Raw genomic sequence first — 24,959 nt, 5'->3', positions numbered from 1 at the left:
CAGCCGAGCAGCCAGTGCCACTCACCTCAGTGCGACAGGCAGAGTGGAAAGAGGGTCATGAGTTATGACTAGATTCAGGGAAAGGCACGCGGCACTGAGCAGGTGTGAAAGAGAGCTCACTGCATCCAGTGAATTTAGAGCTGGTAAGAACATCAGAGACTCCTGAATTCAACCCATTTTACACACGAGGGAATGAGGCCCAAACTGACCTGACTCGCCAAAGGGATGCCGTGAATTAGCTACAGATCGGCAGGCAGAGCCCAGGGCCACGGACGCCAGGCCCACCGTTTCTTCCACAATCACCACGCTGACTGCAGGAGCGAACCAGGAGGGAGAGGAGAAGCATGCCGGAAAAGATGATGACTCTAGTATCGGCAAAATGAGGGGGTCCCCTCGAGAGCAGAATTCGTTTACACTGATCATCCAGAAAGGACCAGCAGGAATATGCATGACACTCCCCAAACTTATTCTGATGAAGATGTGTCTATACTCCCAGCGCCTGACACCACTTCCAAACCACAGGATGACAGCCACAGGCGGTTCCCAATCCGCGTTCTGCAGGTGTGCTCCTGCAGCCAGACTGCCCAGCTGGGAGGCCCAGTCACTCCCCCGAGGAGCGAGGGACCCTGGACGCAATCTCCTCCTCTCTCTGGCCTACAGTTAACTTACCTACAGAGGTCCCCACTTTACAGGGTCACAGTCATGACTCAGCATCGTTTCTGCGGCCCCAATTCGCTCCCTTTCGCACTCAGCACCCGGCGGAGCGCTCCGTGTGCCAGGCACTGTCCTTGGTGCTGATGCAGGCTATAGGACGCAGCCTGCATCCTGACAGGCCCCTGCCCGGAGGAAGCTCAGGCTACAGAGAAAGAAGCAGGAGTACACGCACAGAGAGGGGAGGGTCAGGAGGTGGTGACTGCTATGACGAGGTAAGACTGGGTAAAATGACAGAAAGGCGTGAGTGGGGCTGGAGCAGTGATCATTTCGGAGACAATGGTTAGGAAGGACCTCTCTGAGGAGGGGACACTCAGCCCAGAGGAGCTGAGTGCTGCAGGTCATGGGGCGGCCCCTCCGGGTCAAGTCGGGACCTGTGTCCCCACAGGGCGAAACCGGGGAGTCAGGCCCGGAAGGGTCTGGGGGGTACGTTACACCAGCCCCTTCACTGCCTTATTTACAGCCACGCAAAGTACCACATTCCAGAGACCCTGCCATCAGCACAACGAGAAATGTCTCACCTCCTTTTCAGGAATGGAGACCTGATCTACAGAAACAGGTGACTTTCCAGTGACCCTACGGCCACCTCGGGGAAGGTGAGCACAAGAGACCCACCGTGCACTAGCTGACCCTGCTTGCGGCGATGCAGACGTGGGAGCCGTCTACCCCATGCCCTGCGCTCCAGAACAGGAGAGGCTGAGGGGCCCTGAGGACAGGAGCCCCACGCCTCTGCCTGTCAGCGCAGCCACGACTCCAGGGCACTGGGACTGTGTGGCATTCCTGGACACTCCCTTCTGGCCAGCAGCGGCCGATGGTCAGAGCATCTGGGAGCCCCTCTCCTGGAACTGCTCTCAGCACAAATAACAAGCCAAAAGGAAAGCAAGCAAGTGAACACAGAACACCGACTGCCTCATGTCTGACCACAGTGTCCTTCACCTCCACGGATCCACCAGACTTAAATTTCCAAAACTCATATTCCTTACCTAATAATGAAACCTTGACACCACCGAGGACACTTCAGAGAACGTGCACGACAGCCCCACATGCTGATCAGGATGCCGAGACTGGACCCGCACACACGGCTGGCACGACCCCTCTGGAGCAGAGCACAGTCGTTTCCACCAAACTAAACACTGCGCCGCACGGCCCAGCGGCTGCCCCCAGGCACCTGGCCAGGAGAGTGGAGACCCAGGTGCGCAGGGTACCGTTCAGAGGCTCTCTACGCACAACAGCCCGAAGCCGGGGACCCAGATGCTCCACAGGGAAACACTTACACGGACTGTGTCCACCCCACCCGGAGTCCTACTCAGAGTAAGAAGGAAGGAGGGACGATGAGCAAAAGCCGCCATCGGATGCCCATGGCGTGACTCCACGTGCAGAATGCTCTCCCGGTGACGGCGCACCGGGTGGCGCGGGCTCGCAGCGGTCAGGGATGAAGGGCGGGGCGTGGGGGGGCGGCGGTGGCCGCAACAAGGCGGCCCGAGCGATCCTGGTTCTGTGCCCCGACCGTGGTGGTGACTACACAGACTGACACGCGTGATGAGATGCAGGGAACTCAGTGCACACACAGGCGGGGGTGCGGAACACATGAACCTGCGTGGGGCTGTGGGCTGCCTCGATGGCAGTGGTGCATGGTCCCTGCTGGGGGAGACGGGTGGGCACGCAGGGTCTCTCTGAGCTGTTGCTACAACCGCACCTGCAGCCACAGGTGAAAAGGTCAAAGACACAGAGCGATGCAATGGATAACAAAAAAGACTTCAAGCACTTTGAACAAGAGCAGCAAATGGGGAGTAACGGCATTCCGAGGAGACTCCGAGGAGGACGGGTCTAAACACCGACACTCATCTCCTAGCATGCTCCCTTCACAGGCGAGAGCGCAGGCGCGCTACATCCACCTCCCAACGATGCCCGTGGGCGGGCGCGGCCTGCTCCCCCACGACGGCAGCTCTGATGGAGCATTTGGGCCCAGGTGGGGAGCGGGGAGCGGACGACGGCCCCTCCCTTAGCCCCTCGTCCCCACATCCCCTTGTCCACAGGGGCAGGTCCCCTCCCGGCGCTCACCCCTCTCTGCACTCGCCAAAGGCATGTAAGCCGCCTGTATATGCCGGCCTCGCCCGAAATGACTGCGGGTCTGCACTGTCTCACTCACCCATTCCCCAGTGCCGGGGCAGCTCCTGGGACAGACACACATGCACGCACACGTGCACGCACTCACACACAAGTGCAAATGCTTGCTGGGGAAGCAGGACTGCCACCTGAGGCGCGGGCTGCGAACAGCTGTGCGGTCTGCAGCGCTGTCCTGCTGCACACACGGGTAGTCTCTCAGGGGGCAGGACAGCCCCTTCTGTGCAGATGGCCGGCCTCCTGGGAAAACGCAACAAGTCCGACCTGGCACCTGCTAACCACCTCCACACACAGACCGACAGACGGAGGCCCCCCAGGGCCCTGGCCACGCAGGCCCCCAGCTCTGCTCCCCCCGCCCTCCCCTCCTCCAAATGCAGCTGACCGTGGGGACCAGTATAAGTCCCAGCTCCAAACGTCACCTCCCCAGAGACTCCGTCATCAATTCCTCTAGTAAAAATTAGGGACTCTCTCCTCGGGGGGCCCACGGCACACGGTTCAGAACGACTCCAGCGTGGTCCCCGCCTGCCCTGGGTCTCAGTTCGATGTTTACACCACGGCCTCCCCGAGAGATCGTGACTCCTCGAGGCCAGGTCCCCTGACCCATCACCCTGGGTCCCTGGAGCCTGGCAGGTGTATCCAGCAGGTGCTTAATAAATACCTGCTGGATTAAATTTGTTTAATCGGTAGGGGTGACTAAGAAGTGACTACACGGAGGCTCTTTCTTATGTACCTGCACACACACGCACACGCACGCACAAGCACACACACGCACGCACACGTACGCACACGTGGGAGTGTGACCGTATTAAGCAAAACAATTACTGTTGTAACCGTCAACACCCATAACAACACCCATAACATACGTTCCCACGGTCCCTTCTAGAAAGCACGGGCCCCTGAGTTTGCCAAGGCTTCGGCAACTCGACACGTGAGCCATGAGCGTCGTGAGGAGTATCTGTGCGTTACTGCAGGGGCACAGCAATCCGGCCACCGCAGCACGCGGGCAGCCGGGGCCTGGGAGCCCCGAGGGGTGCAGCGGCGTCCCTCCGTCCTGAGACTGCACAGGACACTTGGGGAAACGAACGCGGGATGAAGCCTCAGAGGGCTGTGGGCACAGCACGACCTGCACACGGGGCGTCCGCACTTGGCCCACAGAAGAAGGCATCAGAAGCCTTCAACCCAAGGTAACAAATAAGTTAATTTATGCACAGGATTGCTGAGTGCAGGTGCATCTATGAGGTTAAAAGCAATGCAGCGCTTAAGTGCTGGACGGCACCTGACTGCCAACCTCCTGGCAGGTACCCGGCAAGACTGACTTTAGAAGAAAAGGATCTGGACGCAGCTTTTCTCGGTACGTGTGCAGCAGGGTGTCCATAGATTTCTCTCATCTGGGAAACAACTGGCACTAAAGAGAGAGCGGAAGCAAGCAATTTATGCAGAGAGGCCTCTGTGGTGGGGGCCTGCCTCCAAGCCTGCCTGGGCACGCAGGGGCGGAACCTACCAGGCGGTGCTGCCGTGGGCCGCGGGGCCCAGGTGACAGAGCAGCTCCAGGGCGTGTGCAGGGCTCGCTGCATCCTCCGGGGACTCGTGGCCGCCCGGCTCCAGCTCCGCTGGCATCCTCCACACCGCGGCGCACGTCACGACTTTGCCATCTGCAGCTGAGGGACAAGGGAGACGTGAGCAGAGCGTGGCCGCCCGCCCTGCGGACGGCGCCCACACACGCAGCCCCGGGCCCGCACCCCTGCCCTCGAAACGCCGACCAGGCGGGCGGCTCCAGACCCTGCTCCCCTGCCCTGTTCCAACACATCATCCTGCTTTAGAAGAAAATTTAATTTCCTCAAAATCGATTTCCTCCTGTTCTTCCTCAACAGCTCTTCAAAAAAGGGAGTGAAATGAAGGTGGGGCGCAGCTAAAGATATAATCACCACGGGTGCAGCTGGGGTCTAAGAGAGGCATTAAATGGATTTTCCCTGAAAGCTCTGTGAGAGCACCTTGCACAGGGGCTGAGAGCCCTGCACACACTGCATTCACACGTACGTGCTAAATGGTGTCAGTGTCGTGGCACAGGCCCCCGTCCACTGAGGGGGTGAGGGCGGGCCGGATGCCACAGGCTAAGCCCTGGTGGAGAGCAGTCCGGCGCCCGATGGTGACGCACAGCCACTTTGTGGACAGGGGCACTGAGCACAGACAAGACACGCGGGTCACCTCTTTTCAGGAACCTGTCTGGCTCTAGGTCTCTGCCCTCTAAACAACTTTTCTTTTTTTAAAAAAAAACAATTTTTCAGTAAGACACAAAATAAGATGAAAAGACAAAACAAAAAGAAACAGATTTAACATTATGTGGTTAAAAACCGAATCATAAATTCCTAAATGTAAACCCTTTCAAAATTTGCTTTCCATTTAGTTCTAAATGGCATATGTGATAAACACCTTCCCCTTTAAAAAATGGTCTTTAATAAATGATAATAAAACAATGAACAGGCTTCAGCATTAAATCGTCAATTGGTAACATGTGAAGAATATGAAAGAATTGTAGAAAAAGAAAGAATACCCCAAGAAATAAGAAAACAAAGGACCTTAGAGTACATTTTAAAACGTCCCACTTCTTATTAGATACATGGTCCTCCAATCTAAACACCAACTAATGAAGCAAGAAATACAGCAGTGAAGACAACGGGCAAAATGCCTGGCTCCCCAGGTACGATTATCATAATACCATTATTACCCATGATCAAATCGTCAGTAGAAGGATCAGGGTTTCAACCAAGGCTTTCTGATCCCAATCTCAGTGCTCAGTCCACATACTTCATTGGGTCTGAGAGAGTATGGAATTGCAGCTTAAAGAAAAAAGAATCATGTATATTACATATAAATTTAATGTTAACACATCCACCTTTAACCATGAAAAAGTAGTTCACAACAGCTTCTGCCTACAAGAGAAATTGATTTTTTTGCTGAGATTTTCAGTTCCACAGTCTTGCTGTAGAGCCCATGGGATTGGCAGTGGAACTCCTGAAACAGGAGAACTAACTAAAGAGAGAGTTGGCAACTTTAATAAGCTGAAAAGAATAAGCAAATGCCCGAAACATTCACCCGGCAGAGGCACAGATTATACTAATCTCCCTAAATGACAGAAAAAGAAATTTCTAATCTGAAAAGTGATGGGACTGATAACATGAGAACTGAACTGTGGCTGCAGTGCACAACATGACAGAAGATGACACAGCAAAAATAGCTACTGTGCGGGAAGCTAGTGCGCGGGAGAAGCAACTAGTGGCGGATTTCCCACTGAACGGCTCCTTCTTCTGAGAATTCTGTGCATGTGTCAGGAAAGTAACTCCTCCTGTAGCTGCCTGCTCACCCAGCAAACATAACTGCCGGGGCGTGAACAGTTAAATACTTTCCTCTTGAGAAGAGGAATGAGACGAGAATGCTTTGTGCTACCACCTGTAGCTAACGTTACAGCAGAGGTCCCAACTACTTCGGTATGGCAAGAAAAAAAATAAAGATATGAGAACATGAAAAGAATAAAAATACTGGGGCTTCCCTGGTGGCGCAGTGGTTGAGAATCCGCCTGCCAATGCAGGGGACACAGGTTTGAGCCCTGGTCTGGGAAGATCCCACATGCCACAGAGCAACTGGGCCCGTGAGCCACAATTACTGAGCCTGCGCGTCTGGAGCCTGTGCTCCGCAACAAGAGAGGCCGCGATAGTGAGAGGCCCGTGCACCGCGATGAGGAGTGGCCCCCGCTTGCCACAACTGGAGAAAGCCCTTGCACAGAAACGAAGACACAACACAGCCATAAATAAATAAATAAAGCAAACTGTCAACAAGTAAAAATAAATAAATAAACACTATTAAAAAAATAAAAATACTGTTACTTGCTAATGATTATATGTATAGAAAATTTAAGAGAATTTACACTTATAGACATTAGAAATAAAACAGGGAATTTAGCAAAATTGCTAGACACAAGGGTGATATATAAAATTCGATTGGTATCTATAGATTAACAACAAAAATTTTAAAGACAAAATTTGAAAAACTATTAACAATAGAATTAAAAAATGAAATATCCAATAATATCTCAAACTAAAGAGGTGCCAAATGAAGACTACTGCTGAGAGAAGGCGAAGGCCTCAGTAAATGGAGGGGCATACCATGTTCAAGGATGGGAAGCTTCACTACTGTAAAGAGCCCTTGAACCCCAAAGTTCTAGATGGCTTTTTTTTTCCTTTTTTTGGTAGAAATCAACAACCTGTCCTAAAACTTACATGGAAACGTGAACCGCCCAGATGGCCAAGACAGTCATGCAGAAGAACAAAACTGGATGGTTTACAACCTGATATTAATTTACTGCTGATACACAGATAGATCAATAGCCCAGAGAAAGAAAATGGAATCCAGAAAGAGACCTTACACAGATGGTCGCCTGATTTACAACAAAATGCCATTTACTGGAGTGGACAAAGGATGGTCTTTTCAATAAACGATGCTGGATCAATTTTATCAATATATCCACATGAAAAAAACGAGCTGCATTCTACCTCACAACACACCCAAAAACTACCTCCAGACAGACTGAAGTTCAAAATGAGAAAGACAAAATCATACAAATCTTTTCTAGACGATATAGTAGAATATCCTCATAACTCTTCAATAAGCAAAGATTTCTTAATCAGGGCAGAAAAACCACTAATCACAAAGGAAAATACCGATAACAGACTACTTTATAATTAAGAACTTCTATTCACCAAAAGACATTGGACTTCATCAAAATTAAAAACTGCTGCTCTTGGAAAGACACTGCTTTAAAAATGAAGCAAAACTTGGAGAAAATATTCAGAATACATATGTCTGTATCCAGATAAAGGGCTTGTATCCAGAATATATAAAGAACTCCTACAACTTAATGATAAGACAAATAACCCAGTTTTTAAAAGTGGGCAGAAGACTGAATCAGACATTTCATAAAAGAAAACATATGAACGGTCAACAAGCACCAGAAAAGATGCTCAACATCAACAGTAACTGGAGAAATGCAAAACAAAACCAAAATGAGATACACTACATACCTGCCAGAACGGCTAAAATTTAATGTAAAAATGATCACCACCACCAAGTATTGGCAAAGATGTGGAGCAAACAGATCCCTCAAAGGACTGTTGGAAAGAGCGTAAAATAGTTCAAATACTTTGGCGGTTGGACACCCACATACCAGGTGACCAGCAATTCCACTCTCAGGAGAGGCTGTCACAACGCGCGGCCTGTTGGTAACGGGCTTTGTGGCCGCTCTCTGATTCCAGCAGTTAAACCTGGCCCCAAAGCAAGAGTGGCCTGGTGATGGTATGTATGTAACTGCCAGAAGCCACGGGCCAGCAATTAGCCTAATGACCGACAGGCCAGGTTACCAGCCAAGGAAGGCCAACTGGCCGATAGACAACAGGAGATGGTGCTGCAAGGAGCGAAACAGATGGCCCTCCGACCCAGCCCTGGCTGCCCGCACACGCAGGCAGGAGTCCACACAACTGTAGAAGGAAACAAGAGTGAGCGAACAGGAGGCTGAGGGGCATAACCCCACTGAAAGTCGTGCTCCTTTACCCAGGCCTGGTCTGAGCCAGTTTCAGACACGGGACCCCCTGTCAGAAATAAGGCCGGCTACCCAGCAGTCAGAACCCCGCAGCACCAGGGCAGGTGTGTACTGAGACGATTCTCCAAGTCTTCGCCCAGGGACCTCGTGCTGCTTACTTGGTGATCACACGCCGGGCACAGGGCCACACCCTGGCAGTTCAAGGTCCACTGAACCCAAAGCATCCCATGTCCCCCTGTTAGACTGGGGACATTTGGGGGCCAGCCAATAAATGGACAAAGACAGGTCACAGCAGACCCAATGGGCCTGAAGACCCTCCCGGACATATGTCATTTCCATGGGCCTGACATGGCAGTGGGTAGAACACCCACTGCCCTGAGGCCTGTGCGGTCAGGGGATGGAAGCCTCAGAAAGTGCCCTCCCACCCCATCAAAGGGCGGCAGAGACATGCGCCGACTTTAAGGACCAGGGCGTGGAGCGCCAGGGCCCTGTTTAATCCGCTCTCTGGCCTCTGCAGAAAGCCCGTGGGCCCTGGCGGGCAAGCGCAGACGGCCATCAGCCCAGCGACGGGGGAGCCCTACCTGCTCACAGCTTCCCTCGGCCTCAGGGACAGGACCTGTGGACACTGCCCCCGAACGCCCCCGAACATCTCTCCTGCCCCAGAGAACAAAGAGGCCTGGGAAGCCCCTGCGCCTCTGTGAGGAGGAACCTGGGTGTGTTTCGCCAGAGCTGCGCTGGTGCCCCGCTCACTCCACCCTCCACGCCTGGGAACACTGGGCCCGCCCAACCACAAGGGGACGCGGGGTAAGGGCCAGAGGGCTCTCAGCAAGGTTGGGCTGGGATGCACGTTTGGGGGACCTGCTGGTGTGGAAGATGGTGGCAGAAACGGTAGAGCATCGGCTTCACAGAGGGACCCCAGGCTTCCAGCGAGTCACATGCCTTTTGAAAAACTACTCCGACCGTGTTTCTGGGCCCTGATGGATGGACCGCAGGGCACCAACTGACCGAGCATCACTCCTGCAAGAGCTTAGTCGTACCCACCAGGGCACAGAGCCAGGCAGGCCCAGAGGGCACAGGCCACAGAACACACATCCCCCACCAGCGCCTGCCTGTGCCGATGGCCAATTGGCTGCAGGGGGAGAAAGAGCCTGAACGGGTTTACAAAAGCGTGGGCTTGGGCAGGCATAGCCCACTATGGGCAGTGGCTACAAAGCAGCTGCACTCAGGGCGGCTGGGAAAACGATGGCAGGGCAGGGGGGCAACACACAGAGCTGCGAGAGCCGCCCTGCCCCTCCTCTCTGTGTGCACCCGAGGCCAGAGGCCAACCGGTCCGAAGCCCAGAAGAGAAGGACTGGAAGACTCGGAGGCACAGAGCCGAGTCCGACACAGACGCTGCCCACGAGGATGCAAAACACAATCAAACGGTTAAGTGATACAAGGTCAAGATCGGCAAGTGCTTTGAGAGATCCAGGTGAGGTGCTAAAGGAAGGAGACACCTTCCCTGAGCGGGGAGGACCAAAGGAAAGGGTGCTGGGAACAGGAGCTACTTGACCTCAGCCCCAAGGAGGGTTTGGGCACATGGAAATGGACACAGAGCCGTCCTGAAGCAGGATTAAGGGCCCAGGGACCTCGGAGGATGGAGAATGGTCAATGGTTCTACTTAGGATACGGTGAAGGTGAATTAAAGCTGGAAGAAGTGAGGTTTGAAGCCCTCTGAGGACCAGGCCAGGAAGGGCCTTGAGGATGGATGAGGAGTGTGGAGGATCTGCTCCAGACACCGGGCGGAGGCTGGCGGTTCTGAATTGGGACCCAAGCGCCTGGCAGAAAGTAGGAATTCAATCAGTGCAAGGTACAAGGTGAGTCCGAAGCCCCTCACTGGAAAATGTACACGCTAGAAGTTATCCTGAGGAAGACCAGAAAGTTACCGAGTTCGGTGCCCATGGGAGGTGCCTGCCAACGTCACCTCCCCTAGAAATGGGCAAACCTGCAAAACCCGCTGCACCAGAGTGTGTGCTTTTGGTCTTAGGAATACGGTAGGCATTATCAGAAACTCTCCAAATGCTCAGAGGCAGATGAAATGGAAGGTAAACAGTGCTAAATGAGAAACGCTGGAGGTATACCCATCGAGACAAGCAAATTGGCTCTGAAACACTAAGGATTTCCGTATCCATATGAATCTCAACAGCATTCAGCACACACCCACCAGCTATCAAAGGAACTATGGCGGTTTTAAGAAGGAAAACACTATCTTTAGAAGGAAAATGCTGTAATAACCACTGAGGCATTCTTCTTTTATCTCTGTTTTCAAAGCTATCCTGAAGTTAGGACCTGCAATGTAACCGCCCGAACTACTGCTCCAGTGCCCAGGAGCCCCCAGAGGGCAGGGCCTGCCGCCAAACGAGCCCAGCCTTCACACAGCAGATTCAGACCACAGGACATCCGAGGGAAGGGAACCCCGCACCATGCCTCTGCATCCTACAGATGAGGAAACCGAGGCCTCCAGAACCTAACTGCCCTCCCCTGGCTCACACGGCTCATAAGCACCAGAGTCAGAAATAAGATGAAGCCTCCTGTGTCCAGAACAGCCCACCGCTCTGAAAGGGAAAATACAAGCCGTGCCCTAAAGGCCAATTTGATGCCAGTCTATCTTTTACAGGTAACACACGAGCTAAAGGCACTTAGTGAGATAAAAAGATAATCGGGCAAACGAATGGAAAAGGCGTACTTGAGGCTGCAAGTGTGCCCACGCAGTGTGCGGACTGCTGCAGGGATGTCGAGTCCAGGGCTTAGGGGGCTCAGAGGAGATGAGACTCTTTGTAAGCCTCAGCAACCGCGCCGGTCAGCTCGGCTAAAGGGCCAGCGGTGCCTGGCTGGGGACACAGTCTGACCCCAGCTGGAGGGGAGGGGCTGCCACAGGTGCTGCAGCTCAGAATCCCAGGCTATCTTTAGAGACTTCAGCCCGCTCTGAGTCTCACACAGGCTGAGCAGGGTGAATGAGGCAGAATCCGCTCCACTAAGCAACCAAGCAACCGCCCGACCAGGCATAACTCGGCCTGCCCGCCAGTGAGCCCGGAGACACACCCAAGGCCCGCCTATAACAACCTCAGCCTTCTAGGTGCTTGAGAAGAGCGTCCTGCGTGAACTACTCCGCCCGGCGCAGGGAGGAGCCTGCAGTGAGGAACAAAGGAGAGAGAGGTGCCTCACCCCAGCACTAGTGCAGGAGCCCCCGTACCGGAGGTGCCATCGCAGGGACAGGATGGGGTGGGGGGCTGGCCGTGAGCTCTACAGACGGGGTGGGCCCAGGAAGGAAGCACGCTAGCCCGGGGGCTCTGGCCTCGGAGAAAAGAGAGAGGAGATCTGGGCGGGTCCTCAAGAGCCCCTGACCTGTGTGACCAGCAGACTCGGGTCTGGGTGGAGCCTGCCCTGAGTCCCCAAAGTGAAGAGTCACAGCCTCTCACTCAGTTCCTGAGACAGTTCACAGACCAGGGCCCCTGCCCAGGTCCCCCTGGGGAAAGACCCGATAGCACTGCCACGAGAATACACTGTACGTTTTCCTCAAAGCCTTCCCCCAAAGAAGCCAGGCGCTTTCCAGGACAGCTGGGCCACAAGGAGAGGGCCCCGTGAGAGCTGACAGAGCCCCCGGGCTCAGCACACCCCCCGTCTAGCCGTCAGACCTACGGGGTGGCGGCCAAGGCCCCCCCGCGAAGGGCCAGCGGGCCCAGCTCCTGAAGGTGTACTGGGGAAGGCAGGGGGAAGGACCCCCACACAGCACCCACCCCAGGGGCAGCAGAGCCAGTGGTGAGACGTCCCCACCCATCAAAACAGGAGCCAGAAGCAGCATCGCACACGGGCGTCGAGAGCCCAGATGGCCCTGACCTTGGGAAAGAGCTGGCACACTGAGTGTGCTCCCGTCCACACCAAACCCACAGGGCACCTGCGAGGAGGCAGCAGATCCCAGGACAGTGGCAGTGGATTGTCACAAAGCTCATCGGGCAGGTGACGCCAACTGCAGCCACGGTTCCGGTGTGCTGCCGTCACGGAGGCAAGACAATGCAGCCTCGGCTTCAGACGCGGGTATCGATGGAGGGTTTCTGCTCACAAGGCAGCTTGGAAGGGTCACCAGCAGCCAGGCCCCATTGCCAGCAGAGACAACGGCTCCCGGTTCCGGCACGGCCGCACCTGCTCTCGGGTCCTGAACCCACCGGAACCTCCTCCGGGGTGTGCACGCCCTGCCCGCCGGCCCAGTCGGGCCCGCCACCTGTTTCTGCACGGCCCACGAGCTGAGCATGGGTTTGCATTTTAAAAGGGACAAAAAGGGAGACAGGAAGAGCCTGAGAAAGGGTCCGCACGGCCCACGAAGCTGGAAGGGTTACTACTGTGCCCCCATCTCAGCTCCGTAGGCACCGGTCACAGCCTGCTCTGCAACAAACACGCAGCCCCTCGGGCACCCTCCTGTCGGCCTGCCCGGTCGGGGGTCTGGGGGCACTGCAGGAAGAAGGCTTCTGCAAGGGGTCCCGTGAGTGGCACGGTGCCAGGGTGTCCAGAGAGCTCGACCCCGAGTGGGCCAGAACCCTCGTCCCCCTGGGGCCCTGCTGTCTCCGCCTGGCAATGACCTTTCCACGGCCTCCCAGCCCAGAGCCCCAAGCCCAGAGCCCCGGCGGCCCACCCAGCTCCGGAAGGCCTCACACCCAGGCCAGCCTTCTGGTTCCTCCCTCAGGCCCCTGTGTGGTCCCTGCACCAGCCAGGACGGAACCACGTGAGCACAGAGGCGCAGGTTCCCACTCACGGCCCTCGTCCCAGAGCTCCAGCACAGCCCTGCCCTCCCGGCTCTGCTGGGACCACCCACCCCATTACTCCTGAGACCGCCAGAGACATTCACAGCCGTGGCCCCAGTGCTGTCCAGACTCCCCCAGTCTCTGTAGCAGGCCCTGCGGGCGGCGCTGGGGCCACCGCCAGCAGCCTCCTCCGAGTGACCACAGGAACGCGCCCAGGCCACCTGCCTCTCGCCCTGCAGCCCCTGCCCACAGACCGCGCACCGGCGCCCGGCAGGGAACACGTCAGCCAGGCCCCCCCCCCCGCCCGCCGACCCTGCCCCCCCCCCCGACCACCGACCCTGTGGCTCAGCCAGGCTGCCCCCGCAGAGGCCTCTCCCTGCCCACCTCTAAGGGGGCACCGGCTCTCCCTCCAGCGGGCCAGCTTCAGACCACAGAGAGACTGCCCGTCTCGGAAACTCAACTTGTACAGACTCAGCTCCTTCCAAGGACCGCGCACCCCAAAGCTGTGGCTGTGTGCCTGGGCCAGCACCCTAAGAACTGCCGGCACAGGGGGTCCTTGGGTTTAACCTTGACCCCCGACTGCAAACGCTCTGCCGTCAGAGCCTACGGAGGGTCACGGCTGCGGCGCAGGCTCCTGGCAGGGGTGCGCTCTGACGGGCTGGGGACAGGGCCAGCTGGCTGCGTGATGCCGTTGCCCGGGGAACGGCCACTGAAGCGTGTGCCCCTCCACAGGCGCGGGAGCCCAGCTGGTGCCCATTACCGCGCTCGGGGTGGTGGGCCGGAGCCAGCTCCAGAAGCCGGATCCTCCCCACCGACAAGCAGGCTGATCTGGTGGCCTGGCTACTGAGCACAGCAGCCCTCACCCGCCCAATAAAGTGCAGAGCGGAGAGAAGGAACCATCTCAAGGACGCGCTCTTAGGAAACGATCCCTGCCAACTAGCAGTGAGAATGAAGGATAATCCTTTTTCTTATTGTAAATGTTCCTCTTTCCTCTCTTTATTCTACTTAAAATGGCTCAAAATGCAGGAAGTGAAGCGGGGAATTCTGAAACACAAAAGTAAAAGACTCAATTTAAAACATGTCTGCCTGATCATCAATCTTTTTTAAATGAACTGGCCACTATTTGGAAATTCTGGATCTTTCCACGAAACACACACACACACAAAAGCTGCTTGGGAGGCTTGACAACATCTTACACATTTACAGCACTTTCCACGGGACAATCTCCAAGCGCTCACATCTTTACAAGTCCCAAAGGCAGCTGAAGTTGGTCTAACTGTGCCATTTTCATTTGCTGGAAAGCTCCTGAAAGGGAGGGCTGGGAAGCGGGCGGGTGGCGGGTGTGTACGCGGTGGACCCCCGATAACGTTCCCTCCTGGCACCCGACCGGCACCCCACAGCCCAGCTGCTGGACGAGGGGTAACGCGACAGGGAAACAAACGGCTGGAGCTGACAGACCCCAGTCCGCCGACACGGTCCCGGGCAACGGGTCTGCACGCCCCCACATCAGCCCTCGCTCTCCCTCCGCCTCGCCGCCCCATGCCCGAGGGTGGGTCATCCGCCACAGCTCCTTCCTGCCCGGCCTGCCCCCGTCCTCCACCGCATCCTCCACCCCATCCCCCTCCCCCTTCCCTCCTCCCCCTCCCCTCCTCCCCCTCCCCCTCTTCCTCCTCCTCCTGGGTTTCCCAGCTTCCCCTTCCCCCGCTCCTCCGCGTGTGGCATCTTCAGTCAGTGCTGCACGTGGGAACCTGGTTCCTTCCCTGCAGCACCCTTCATGGCTGGGGGAGCCACCACGAGTGGTGAGTAAAAGCGATGCCTGTCACCTCTGGGCGGGAGCTCTGTCCCCTGTACTGCAGGTGACACTCAGGTGGTGGCTTCCTTCGGCCTCGGCAGCAGGATGAGACAGGAACAGGGCCCAGCCAACCTGCAGGGACATGCAGCGGAGCACAGGCGGCAGGAGAGAGAGAGAGAGGCAGCAAAGGGGGCGGAGGGTGCAGCGGGGCTGGAGGGCAGGAGCCCCTGCAATTCAGCCATGGAGGGACCAAGGAGCTGTGAAGGCCGTGGAAAAATACCCAGCAACCCAGCACTGCTTCCAGAAGAAAAGTTCAAACAAGAACAAAAGAGTATGTACAGATTTTCAATACAGCTTTGTTTATAAGAGAAAAACATTGAAAATATAACCAAAGGAGAATTGGTTACATACAAGAGACACTTCATACCACCACTGAAAATGACCGAGAGGTGCACCCGCTCTCAGTTCTCTCGCCCTTGAACCCAGAGCCCTGGCGCCAGAAAGCCAAGCAGCCACGTCGAGAGGCCACACAGACTTTGCAGCCACTGCTCAGTGTTCCCGGCCAAGGGCCAGTGTCAGCCGCTGTACATGGGAGCAGATGGGCCTCGCGAGGACCCCAGCTGCATCCCTCCAGAAGCTCCGGGCGAACCTCGAGGGCACGTCATGACTGCTGTCACCAGGCACACCTGCGTGTGACCCTGAAAACGCCTCACCTGACACGGTTTCCACTCATCTCCATGGCAGAGCTGGGCCTCAGAAAAGCCCCAGGACGGGCGCACAGGAGGAGGGTGGTCCAGGAGGCCTTCCTGCCGGGGGGTGTCCTGGGAACGTGGGAACCCCGGGTGAGAGTCTGGAGCTCAGGTCTGGAGCTGCCGTGGCTGTCAAGCTTCCAGGCGTGTCCTCTGAGGGGTCGTGTACTTTCACCTCACGGAGTGGGAAGACCGTTCGTCAGCGCACAGAAAAGGCAGCGTGCTCTGGAGGGCAGGGGTGCCCTGCATCGCCTCGCAGCCCCCAGGGCCCCTCGCAGGGCACAGGCACCATGTCCGCATGCCCAGCAGCCCCACGGCGGGTCACCCATCTCACATGCAGAGAGGAAACCAAAGTCCAGAGAGGGGTAGCCAGCCCAGGACACGGCTGAGAACACGGCAGCAGGGAGGAGCAGACGGACTGCAGGCCTGACTCCAGAGCAAAGCTGCCGACACCAGGCCCTGGGCCTGCTGAAGAGACACAGAGCTGCTTCCACGAAATGAGGCTCCACGTGGGCAGGGTGTCTAGGTAACGCCTGTCCACCCAACACGAGAGACTTGCCCGGCACATGGCACACGCTCGACAGTACTTGCTGGGTGCACGGACCGAGGGATGGACAGGTGGACATGTGCTCTGGTGCCCGTCCAGCATGCAATCCACCCACCCATTCACCGTGTGCCCAGCATCAGCCAGGCTCTCTGGTTTCCTAAGAGGAAAAGAAGACCAGGAAGGCCCCTCCCGCAGGGACCAGCTCCAGTCCGTCTCCTGCTCATGCCGGCTGTATCCACCTGCCCCAGCCTCGACGCTCCACGACATTAGCTGCACCCTCAGGGCCACTCCTGAGGCTGTTAGTGTCCTTTTCCCCAGGAGTGGTTCCTGTGAAATGCTGGACACACAGTCTGTGAGGTTTAAGGACAGGACCTCGCTGGCTCCTAGAAGACCAGCAGCAACCCCACCCAGGCTTTCTAACACACTGGGGCTGTCCCCCCACCACCTGCAATGTGGGTTAGAGAGAGGATCTTGGGAGGTGAGTCTGGACAGGGAGGGGCCAGTGCTGGGGGAAAGAGAGTCTGCAGGAGAAGCGGGCCACGCACTGGAAACCAGGGATGTTCTTTTCCAAATACTCTTCTACTTCAACTAAGGGACACAGAGGTCCTCTAAACTACAGACCACTATCTCATCCCAAAACAGAAAAGGAAGTCAAACACTGAATTTGAAGCAGATTTGGGGACCCTTTAGTAGTTTCAGAAATTTTCATTAAAGTTACCCAACTCCTCCAAAAGTTACCATGGAATAAACAGACAGATGACCATGAAACACCAGATGTTACAGCTGAAAAAAGGTTTTCCATCATTGGTCTGCTAGGGCGTTGGAAAGTTCTTTTGCTTCTCTGACTGGCAGTATCGAGCAAATTACAGTCATTAATGATGCAGGAATACTACTATAAAAAACAAGACAATTACAAAGCCAGGCCATTGCTGTGGTCCTTGTAAGAACACGTGCTGACTGGAGTCATTGCTGGGCAACAGGATCCGCCTCCCCTCCCCTCCCTCCCTCGGGCTCCTCAAGGGTCGCTCCTGGACCTATCAGCCAGTGCTGGGGTGGCAGACACTTGACTCGAGTCCCAAGGCGCAGATCCCAGTGGACAGGACCAACGCTTCACCATCTCAGAGAAAAGCTTCCACTGAAGACAGGGTCAGATGCTGCAGGATGGCGGAGACACACCCACCTTGGGAGCCCGACCTCTAAAATCAGACACATCTTGGGCTTCCCTGGTGGCGCAGTGGTTGAGAGTCCGCCTGCCGATGCAGGGGACACGGGTTCGTGCCCCGGTCCGGGAAGATCCCACATGCCGCAGAGCGGCTGGGCCCGTGAGCCATGGCCGCTGAGCCTGCGCGCCCGGAGCCTGTGCTCTGCAGCGGGAGAGGCCGTGGCAGTGAGAGGCCCGCGTACCGTAAAACAAAACAAAACAAAAGAAACCAGACACATCTTACTCAACGCAGGGCTCTGCACTTATGGAACGTCTATGAGGAGGGGGCTTCTCAAAGCAGGGTCCAGCGCCTTCAGTTGGCCATCCTCTCACAGGACGAGAGTGGCAGAGGGGTGGCGGGGAGGGACTCTCTCCAAAATTCACAGAGTGCGGCGTCACCTTGGCGCCACCCTCTGCGCAGGCTGGACATCCCCCCAGGCCACCACGTCCCGGCCCGCGGACAGGAGGACAGCCACCCTGCTGTGATCACGGGGCTTCCCCCCGGCCCCTCCACACACACCGTCTCCCCTGATTAGAGGCAGCCCTCCAAACCCACGACTCTCACACACTGCTCCGCTTCTGCGGTTTTAGCTGCCCACCTGCTCTCTCCTGGAACAGGACTGGCTGGGCGGGAAGACAGGAGACAGCCCCTCTGCTGCCCTCCCCCCAGCCTCCACGTGCCCACTGCTTTGCCTCTCTTCTCTGCCGCTCCTCTGCCACTCTTGCACTCTAGGAGGGTTACGTCCCAGACTGAGTTTTAAAACAAAGGACGCCAGCCTCAGAGTGTCCTTTCCCTCCGTGCAGACGGGGGTCGGGGGAGGGGGGTTGACAAGACCTAGAGGTGACGCCTCCACAACCAACGGCGGGAACCGGGGCAGGAGACACAGGGCCCAGGAGGCGGGCGAGGCCCACGGGCGGCCCTGGGTCCTCGCCTCCCCGGCCTGGGCGCTTGGTGTAAGAGGGAAGAACCCTCTGTCTTCCATCACAAGTTGATCATTAAAGGGCTGTTGCCTATGAGCTTAAATTATGCATGATGACCCACCTCTCGGAACCCTGCCTCCCAGGCCGTGAGCGTTAAGCTAAAACACCCCTGTCTGGCTCCCAGCAAGCATCCTGAGCAGGACCCCTGTGAATGACGGCAGGAGCAAGGAAGTAACACCTCCCCTCCGGAGGCCGATGGGAACCAGGCAGTGTCCGACTTTACTCCCTCCTTTGTAGTATAAAAGGAGCCTGAATTCTAACACAGGCAAGATGGATCTTTGGGGTATGAGCCCACCGTCTTCCCAGTTTGCTGGCTTTCCGAATAAAGTCGTTATTCCTTGCCCCAGTACCTCACCTCTTGGCCACCAGCCTGTGGTGTGGCGAGCAGAGCGAGCTTGGACTTGGTAACGGGGGGCACAAGAACCGGGCGGCGAGCTCCCCACCCTCGCTGCCGCCTCGGCTTCCCCATCCCCGGCCAGCAGGCGCTGCAGGCCCAGGGCCCGTGCCCAGCCCAAGGCCACGGCCTCGGCCCTGAACCCGCAGAGGTGCCGACCGCACCCAGTTTTCACGGGCAGCCCGCCTGTCCTCCCGCAGCCCCACTGACCGGATGCAGGGCACACTTCCCGTCCAGCACTGAACCCGAACCGCTCATCACCCAGGCTGCCAGATGCCCCATCTCCACCAGCAGCACCAGTGTCTCTGCTCCTCTGACACCAGGCATCACGGGCATCCAGAACCCCCAGCTGGCACTGCCAGCAGCTCTCGCAGGATGGCCCCCAAGTCCTCCCGCGGCCACCGCACTCCGCCCCCTGCTCTGCCCCCGCCCCGCCCCACAGCCCCGGTCCCCGGAGGCACAGGCCCGTCCCCGGGGGCAGGCCGCAAGGACCTGTGCTCCCTCAAGCCCCGCACGCGCTGCGCAAGCAGCAGCTGGATACATACCCGTGGAAAGGATGGATGGGCAAGCCACCCCTCCCCTGCCCTTGGCCACATGTCCCACCGTCCTCAGAGGTGGGCCTGCAGGGCCCTCCAGGACCCAGCCCGCCAGCCTCCCACCTCACAAGGCAGCCCGGCTACTTCCCACTCCCGACACGGCTGGCCTGGCCTCCGTGCTGTCTGCACCTGGACATGCGGACACTGCCTGTGTCAGGCCCACGGCAGCCCCTGGAGCGGGATTCTCCCAGATCTCTGCACAGTGCACACGTGTGGCACGCACACACACGCACGCACGCTCTCCCCTCTCCTACCCCAACCAAAACCACACCCTCCCTCACTTTACCTCGCCCGCGAGCCGCTCTTCTCCACTAGGGTCTGTACCTGCTTCCCTGTGCAGCGGTCTTCCTTATGCGTCCGGCCCAGTGCCGCACCTACAGGTCTAGGCCAGGGCCAGCGGGTGGAAACAGTGCCGAGCGGTCGTTATAGTGTCATATAAAGCACTCGAAAGATGGTGAGAGACGTAAAGCCCTTCTTTAAATGCAAAAGGACACAAAATGATGACCCCTTATATTAAAGATGCTATTTTGCCACTAACACGTGGTAGGCAATCAGGTACGGAGGGCTGTGATTTGGAAAGGTAAAAGTTCCCGGGGACCTAAAACACAGTCAAGAGAAAATCTTTCCCCTAAGACGGGGCCACAGCAGTCAACTCCAGCTGAACCCCTTTAGGAACATTTCGTAAAGGTTATTAATTCCGACTCAGGCTTTATCACAGCTCTTGCCATCTGGCCATCCGTACTGAATTTAAGGTGCCCCAGGGTTTGCCAAGGAGGAAGGTGATGGGGACAGGGGCGAGACAGGACCCAGGGAAGGCGGGGACGGAAAGAGGACAAAATGCAGGCGCAGGACGCCTGGGAGGCAGAGCCCACATCCCCGGTCCTGCTGTGACCAACCAGGCTGATGGCCACTGGACCATGTGTGTCTGTTTCTGCCTCAACTAAGCAAGAGGGACGCGGAGAAAGCCCAGCTCACCTCCTAGGGCTACAAGCCAGGCTGCGGAGCAGGGAAAGCAGCCAGGGCTGTTGGACCTCTCCACACGTGGGGAGGCAGCTCGGCTCTCTGATCAGGAGGGAAAACAGGCTTGAACTTCGGCTTCTGCTCGAGCGCCCGAGATTCCGCAGCACTGGCTTCGACAAGGACAACAGCCCTGAAACCCAGTGTCCACACCGAGGAACGAGCTCCCGCTGGGTCTGAGCACCAGTGCCCGCAGCGGTGGGGACGGCGGGGGACACAGCTCAGGGAACAGTCGCAGTCGCACCCAGCATCACTACACAGACACTTGGAGGTCAAGAATTCAATTTTTCTGTAATTAGGATTCACATCAAGGCAAAATGGGACGCCGTCTTATGTGAGTAGCACACACTTCATTACATACCTGAATGCCTTCTCCATATCAGATTCTGCTAGGCACTGAAGATTTATCATTTATAACCCATCTGCTTTCAAAAGGATCTAGGAAAGATGGCTACCTGCTAAATGCATGATGGTATAGATCAAGATAATATTATTAAAAAGATGTATTTTAAAAATAGCTTTATCTGAATACAATGCATACTTCCATTAAGACAAGAGGTTTAAAAACAACCAGCATGAATGCATATTCAGTGGGCAACATGTTTAAAACGCATGTGGGATCATACCACGAGGGGACACGCATGGGTGAGCAGCTGGGCCAGGTCCTGTCCACAGCCTCTCTTTTAATCCGTACGACAGACCTGCCAGTTATTCTCTTTTTGTATTATGGCATTATTAACATTTTACAAACAGCAAAACCAAAGTTCTTAAGTATCAACCATGTCCCAGACTTCCTTGGCGAGAACGTAATTGGATATTATCACGTGGGACAGTTGGTGCGGCCACGTACCCATAGCCGAGGGTACACAGCTGGTAAGGGCACAGTCGGGAATCAGACGGATCTCTGCCCGACTCCAAAGCCGTCTGTCCCTTGTCTTGCGGCCACCCCAGGGGCACCGCCCGGGCACCCACTGCTGGACAACGCGGTGGCCTTGGGTCCACTGTGTCCTGCTCTCTGAAAAAGGTCTTAGCTACCTGCTAAAACCTCTCAGGGATGGCTCAAAACTCCTGCCGCCTGGCCCTACTGTGAAATATTCTGGTTCCAGGTAAGGCCGAGGGCTGAGACCTGCACGGGGAACTTGGGGGACCCTGGTGTCTGGCCAGGCTGACAAGGATCGTGGGCCTAACATGACCGGGATGCTCCTCACAGCGCCACGATGGTGATGAACAGAGCTTTCCTTTACAGCCGGCTACCGTGAGACCCACCTCAAGCATCTCCCTCATCACCACAACGATCTTCACAAGTAGGTGTGTTATTCCTCCTTTACAAATAGCGATTCTCAGCCTCAGAGAACCCAAGAAACTTCCCCAAGGTCACACAGCCTCGTGGAGGGCTGGGATTCAAACCCAGGCTCATCTGATGCTACCAACACCACCCAGGCTCCTGTGATGAACAGACAACAACCTGCAAAAAAAGCCCTCAGCTGCATCATGGCAACTTTTGCCAAGATGATGACAACGGCAGGCAGAGATTAAAGTACTGCCTATTTCTTTATACCGGATGACTATAGACTGAAAGTTTGTGTCCCACCCACCCCCCTCCAAATTCAATGTTGAAATCCTAACCCCCAATGCAATGGTATCAGGAGGCGGGGCCTTTGGGAGGTGGTCAGGTCATGAGTGGAGCCTCATGATGGCGTTCGTGTCCTTGTAAAAGACACCACCGACCCCTTCACCATCTGAGGACACCGTCTATGGATGAGCAAGCAGGTCCTCACCAGACATGGAATCTATCAGGCCCAAGGCCTGACCTTGGGCCTCCAGCCTCCAGAACTGTGAGAAATCAATGTCTGTTGTTTATAAGTCACCCAATCTACAGTATTTATATAGCTGCCCCAATGGGTTAAGACAAGGATTCAACTCTTACCAAATGTCAATATAATAAAATTTGAGGCAGAGATGGGAGGGGAAATGTTTTGCAAAAGAACTAAAACTGAATATAAACCCTAATGGCTAAATCTAGAAAAATATAGCCATTAATAGGACAAAAAAAAAAAGAGTAGTTTTTCACATTAAACAAGATTAGCCATTCTAAACCAATTATATAAAAACTTTCAGTTCAATGCAGGCTTCCAGGTGAATAAAAAGTGTATTCTTCCTCCGCTGTATGAGTTCTCCTGAGTCCTGTGCCATCCTTTCTCAGCACTTCGTTTCCTTTCATTCCATCACAGAACAGTCTTTGAGAAATTACCACATCGCGAATCTACAGACTCATGACATGATTTGCTGAATGACTTCAGCTCAGAACATTCTGATACACATAGAGCCTTGCCACCAGCCCCCAGCGCCACCTGCCAGGCCACCCCAACGAGAATCCCCAGGGTCGTTCAGCAGACGCTGGGTAAAGGGCATCATGCCCTGGGTGAGAGGCTTCCTCCGTGGTGTCCATGGTCAGGGCAGGCCTTCAGGGCACTTGGTGACAGGATGGAATCGCCCTGCAGCCCGTGCGGTGCCCGACGAGCAGGGCCCCGGCTAGGCGGGGAGTGGCTCGTGCTCTGCCCTCTCAGCAGCACTGCACGCTCCGTGGTGAGCCGTCCTACCCCCTGGACACCCATTTGGGCTCCGAGAAGAGCATCAGAAAGCCTGGTCCACGGGCACCTCCTGGACTGGTCACCACGTGCACTGCAGCTCTACCACCTCTGTGGACCCTCTCACACCCCAGATACTCACTGCCCCTTCCTCCTGGGTTTACAGCGAAGCGCGGCCCTCACAGGTGTTAGAATAGGTGTCTCCAGGCAGTGGGTCAGCTTTGCTATCGGCTCCAGGTAAGAGCTACCCACGCCATGAGAAATTAGTTGTTACTCTAGGCAGTGGTCAGGTCATGGGCAGCTTTATCACAGGCAACTCTGACTCTGCCCAGACCCCACCCTTCCGATGTCTCGAGAGTTCCTGCAACGTGGTGGGAAGTTAACAGAAACCACACAGAGCGCTCAGTAAGATGTTTCTTCTTTGAATTTAATCAGATGCAGTAGTGGCTATTTGAACATCACAGACTCCAAGCAGAGAGACGCCACCCTGTCAGCCAGGCCAGCAGCTGTGGTCTTGGCCACTCTACACACAGACATACTATAGTGCTACACACACACACACACACACACACACACACATATGAAAAATGCATTCTGTGTCTTTAAAAAAGAAAAGTTTGGAAATCCCTGTTCAGGACTAGCTGTGACGCTTTTACTGGCGGCTGGCATGTGGGGCAGAGCCCAGTCTTTCTAACGTCAAGTGACACCTGCTTACCTGGATCTACCCGTCAGGCTCTCCGGTGTCCTGGGAGGAAAAATTAATCCGAAGGGACTGACGGCTTCCAAAGTCATCCCGATACGACCTAGGGTCTTACTGTCTTGGCCGTGTCTGCAAACTGGCTCTGTGCAAAGGACCGTCCCGCCACTGTTCAAGGGCTGTGATGCGTACTCTGCGTCCTCCGCAGAGCTGTGCACCCCTCAATCTGCTCTACGGGGGGCACACTCGGGGGTCAGGCTGCTCCATCCCATCACTAGCAGTGGAGATGGGGCTGAAGCCCCAGGGGAAGAGAGGAGCCCACAGACACACACCCCCGACCACGGTGAGAGGGACGCCCCTGCCCCTCGTGCAGGACAGCCTCAAACCCGGTGCCAGCCGCTCCCTCCCCCGCTGCATCCCTCGTCAGCATGTCCCTAGGCACACGGCCACGGAGCTCTGCTCTGTCCTGAATCCTCTCCCCACGAAGCTACGCGAGCCTCTGCCTTCCCCACAGGGCGCTGCCCGCAGTCCTGCTGCGTGCCTCTGGTTCCATGGGCTCTCCCGACAGCTCCAAGACCCAGTGCCACAGGCACAGGGAGCTGACGAAGCTTCTCCTCGCACGTGCAGCTCCTTTTCCCGGAATAGAGCCCAAAGACATATTCGCTTTTCCTCCCCAGTGGGCAAAGCATACTGCTAGCTTTACCGCACAGCCCACTACAAACACCATTTGTGCACAGGCTTTCAATTTCAGAAACGGAAATGTTCTCTCCCTCTCCCCCTGTCTCTGTCTGTCTGTCTGTCTCTCTCTCTCTCTCTCTGTCTCTCTCTCTCTCTCTCTCTCACACTCACACACACACACACACACACACACACACACAGAGAGCGGTTGCAGCCCAGCTCTTCTCTGGTTTTGCCAAATCATGAAAGACGTCCTGAGAGCTTACAGGAAATCTTACGTGTCCCTGAGATGTCACTCAGCAAGCAGGGACCAAAAGGACGTGGGCCCCAGCTCAGTCCAGCTCTGACTGTGGGTGATCCTGGAGCCCCTCAGGCGCTCGGGGCTCGAGTCCCACTAATACACAACAGAACGGTCAGATGGATGGTCCCCATGGCACCTTGTGACTGAAACCTTCAATTCACCAGCACCAGGATGGAGCGCGCGGCAGGCAAAGTGCAAACTTCCGTGCGGGGCAACCA

The 24,959-nt window shown here is 56.1% G+C and overlaps 1 protein-coding gene across 4 annotated transcripts in view; it reads right to left on the bottom strand.

Moving 5' to 3' along the window:
* The window catches only part of EIPR1 (EARP complex and GARP complex interacting protein 1), an 89,219-nt gene that overhangs the window by 31,959 nt on the left and 32,301 nt on the right, over positions 1 to 24,959 (bottom strand). For 3 of the 4 annotated variants that reach the window (XM_029232044.1, XM_029232048.1, XM_029232045.1), the window contains one exon: positions 4,337 to 4,493. In XM_029232044.1, coding sequence (XP_029087877.1) covers positions 4,337 to 4,493 — 157 coding nt within the window. Of the gene's footprint in view, positions 1 to 4,336; positions 4,494 to 13,584; positions 14,569 to 24,959 lie in introns of those variants that run through there. The other variant, XM_029232047.1, reaches the window with a different exon arrangement.

Source organism: Monodon monoceros, unplaced genomic scaffold (genome assembly GCF_005190385.1).
Source record: "Monodon monoceros isolate NGI ecotype Baffin Bay Population unplaced genomic scaffold, NGI_Narwhal_1 Super_Scaffold_19, whole genome shotgun sequence".
NCBI classification, from domain to species: domain Eukaryota; kingdom Metazoa; phylum Chordata; class Mammalia; order Artiodactyla; family Monodontidae; genus Monodon; species Monodon monoceros.
The sequence above is the reverse complement of the archived record's forward strand: the minus strand, read 5'-3'. Positions and strand labels throughout refer to the sequence as shown.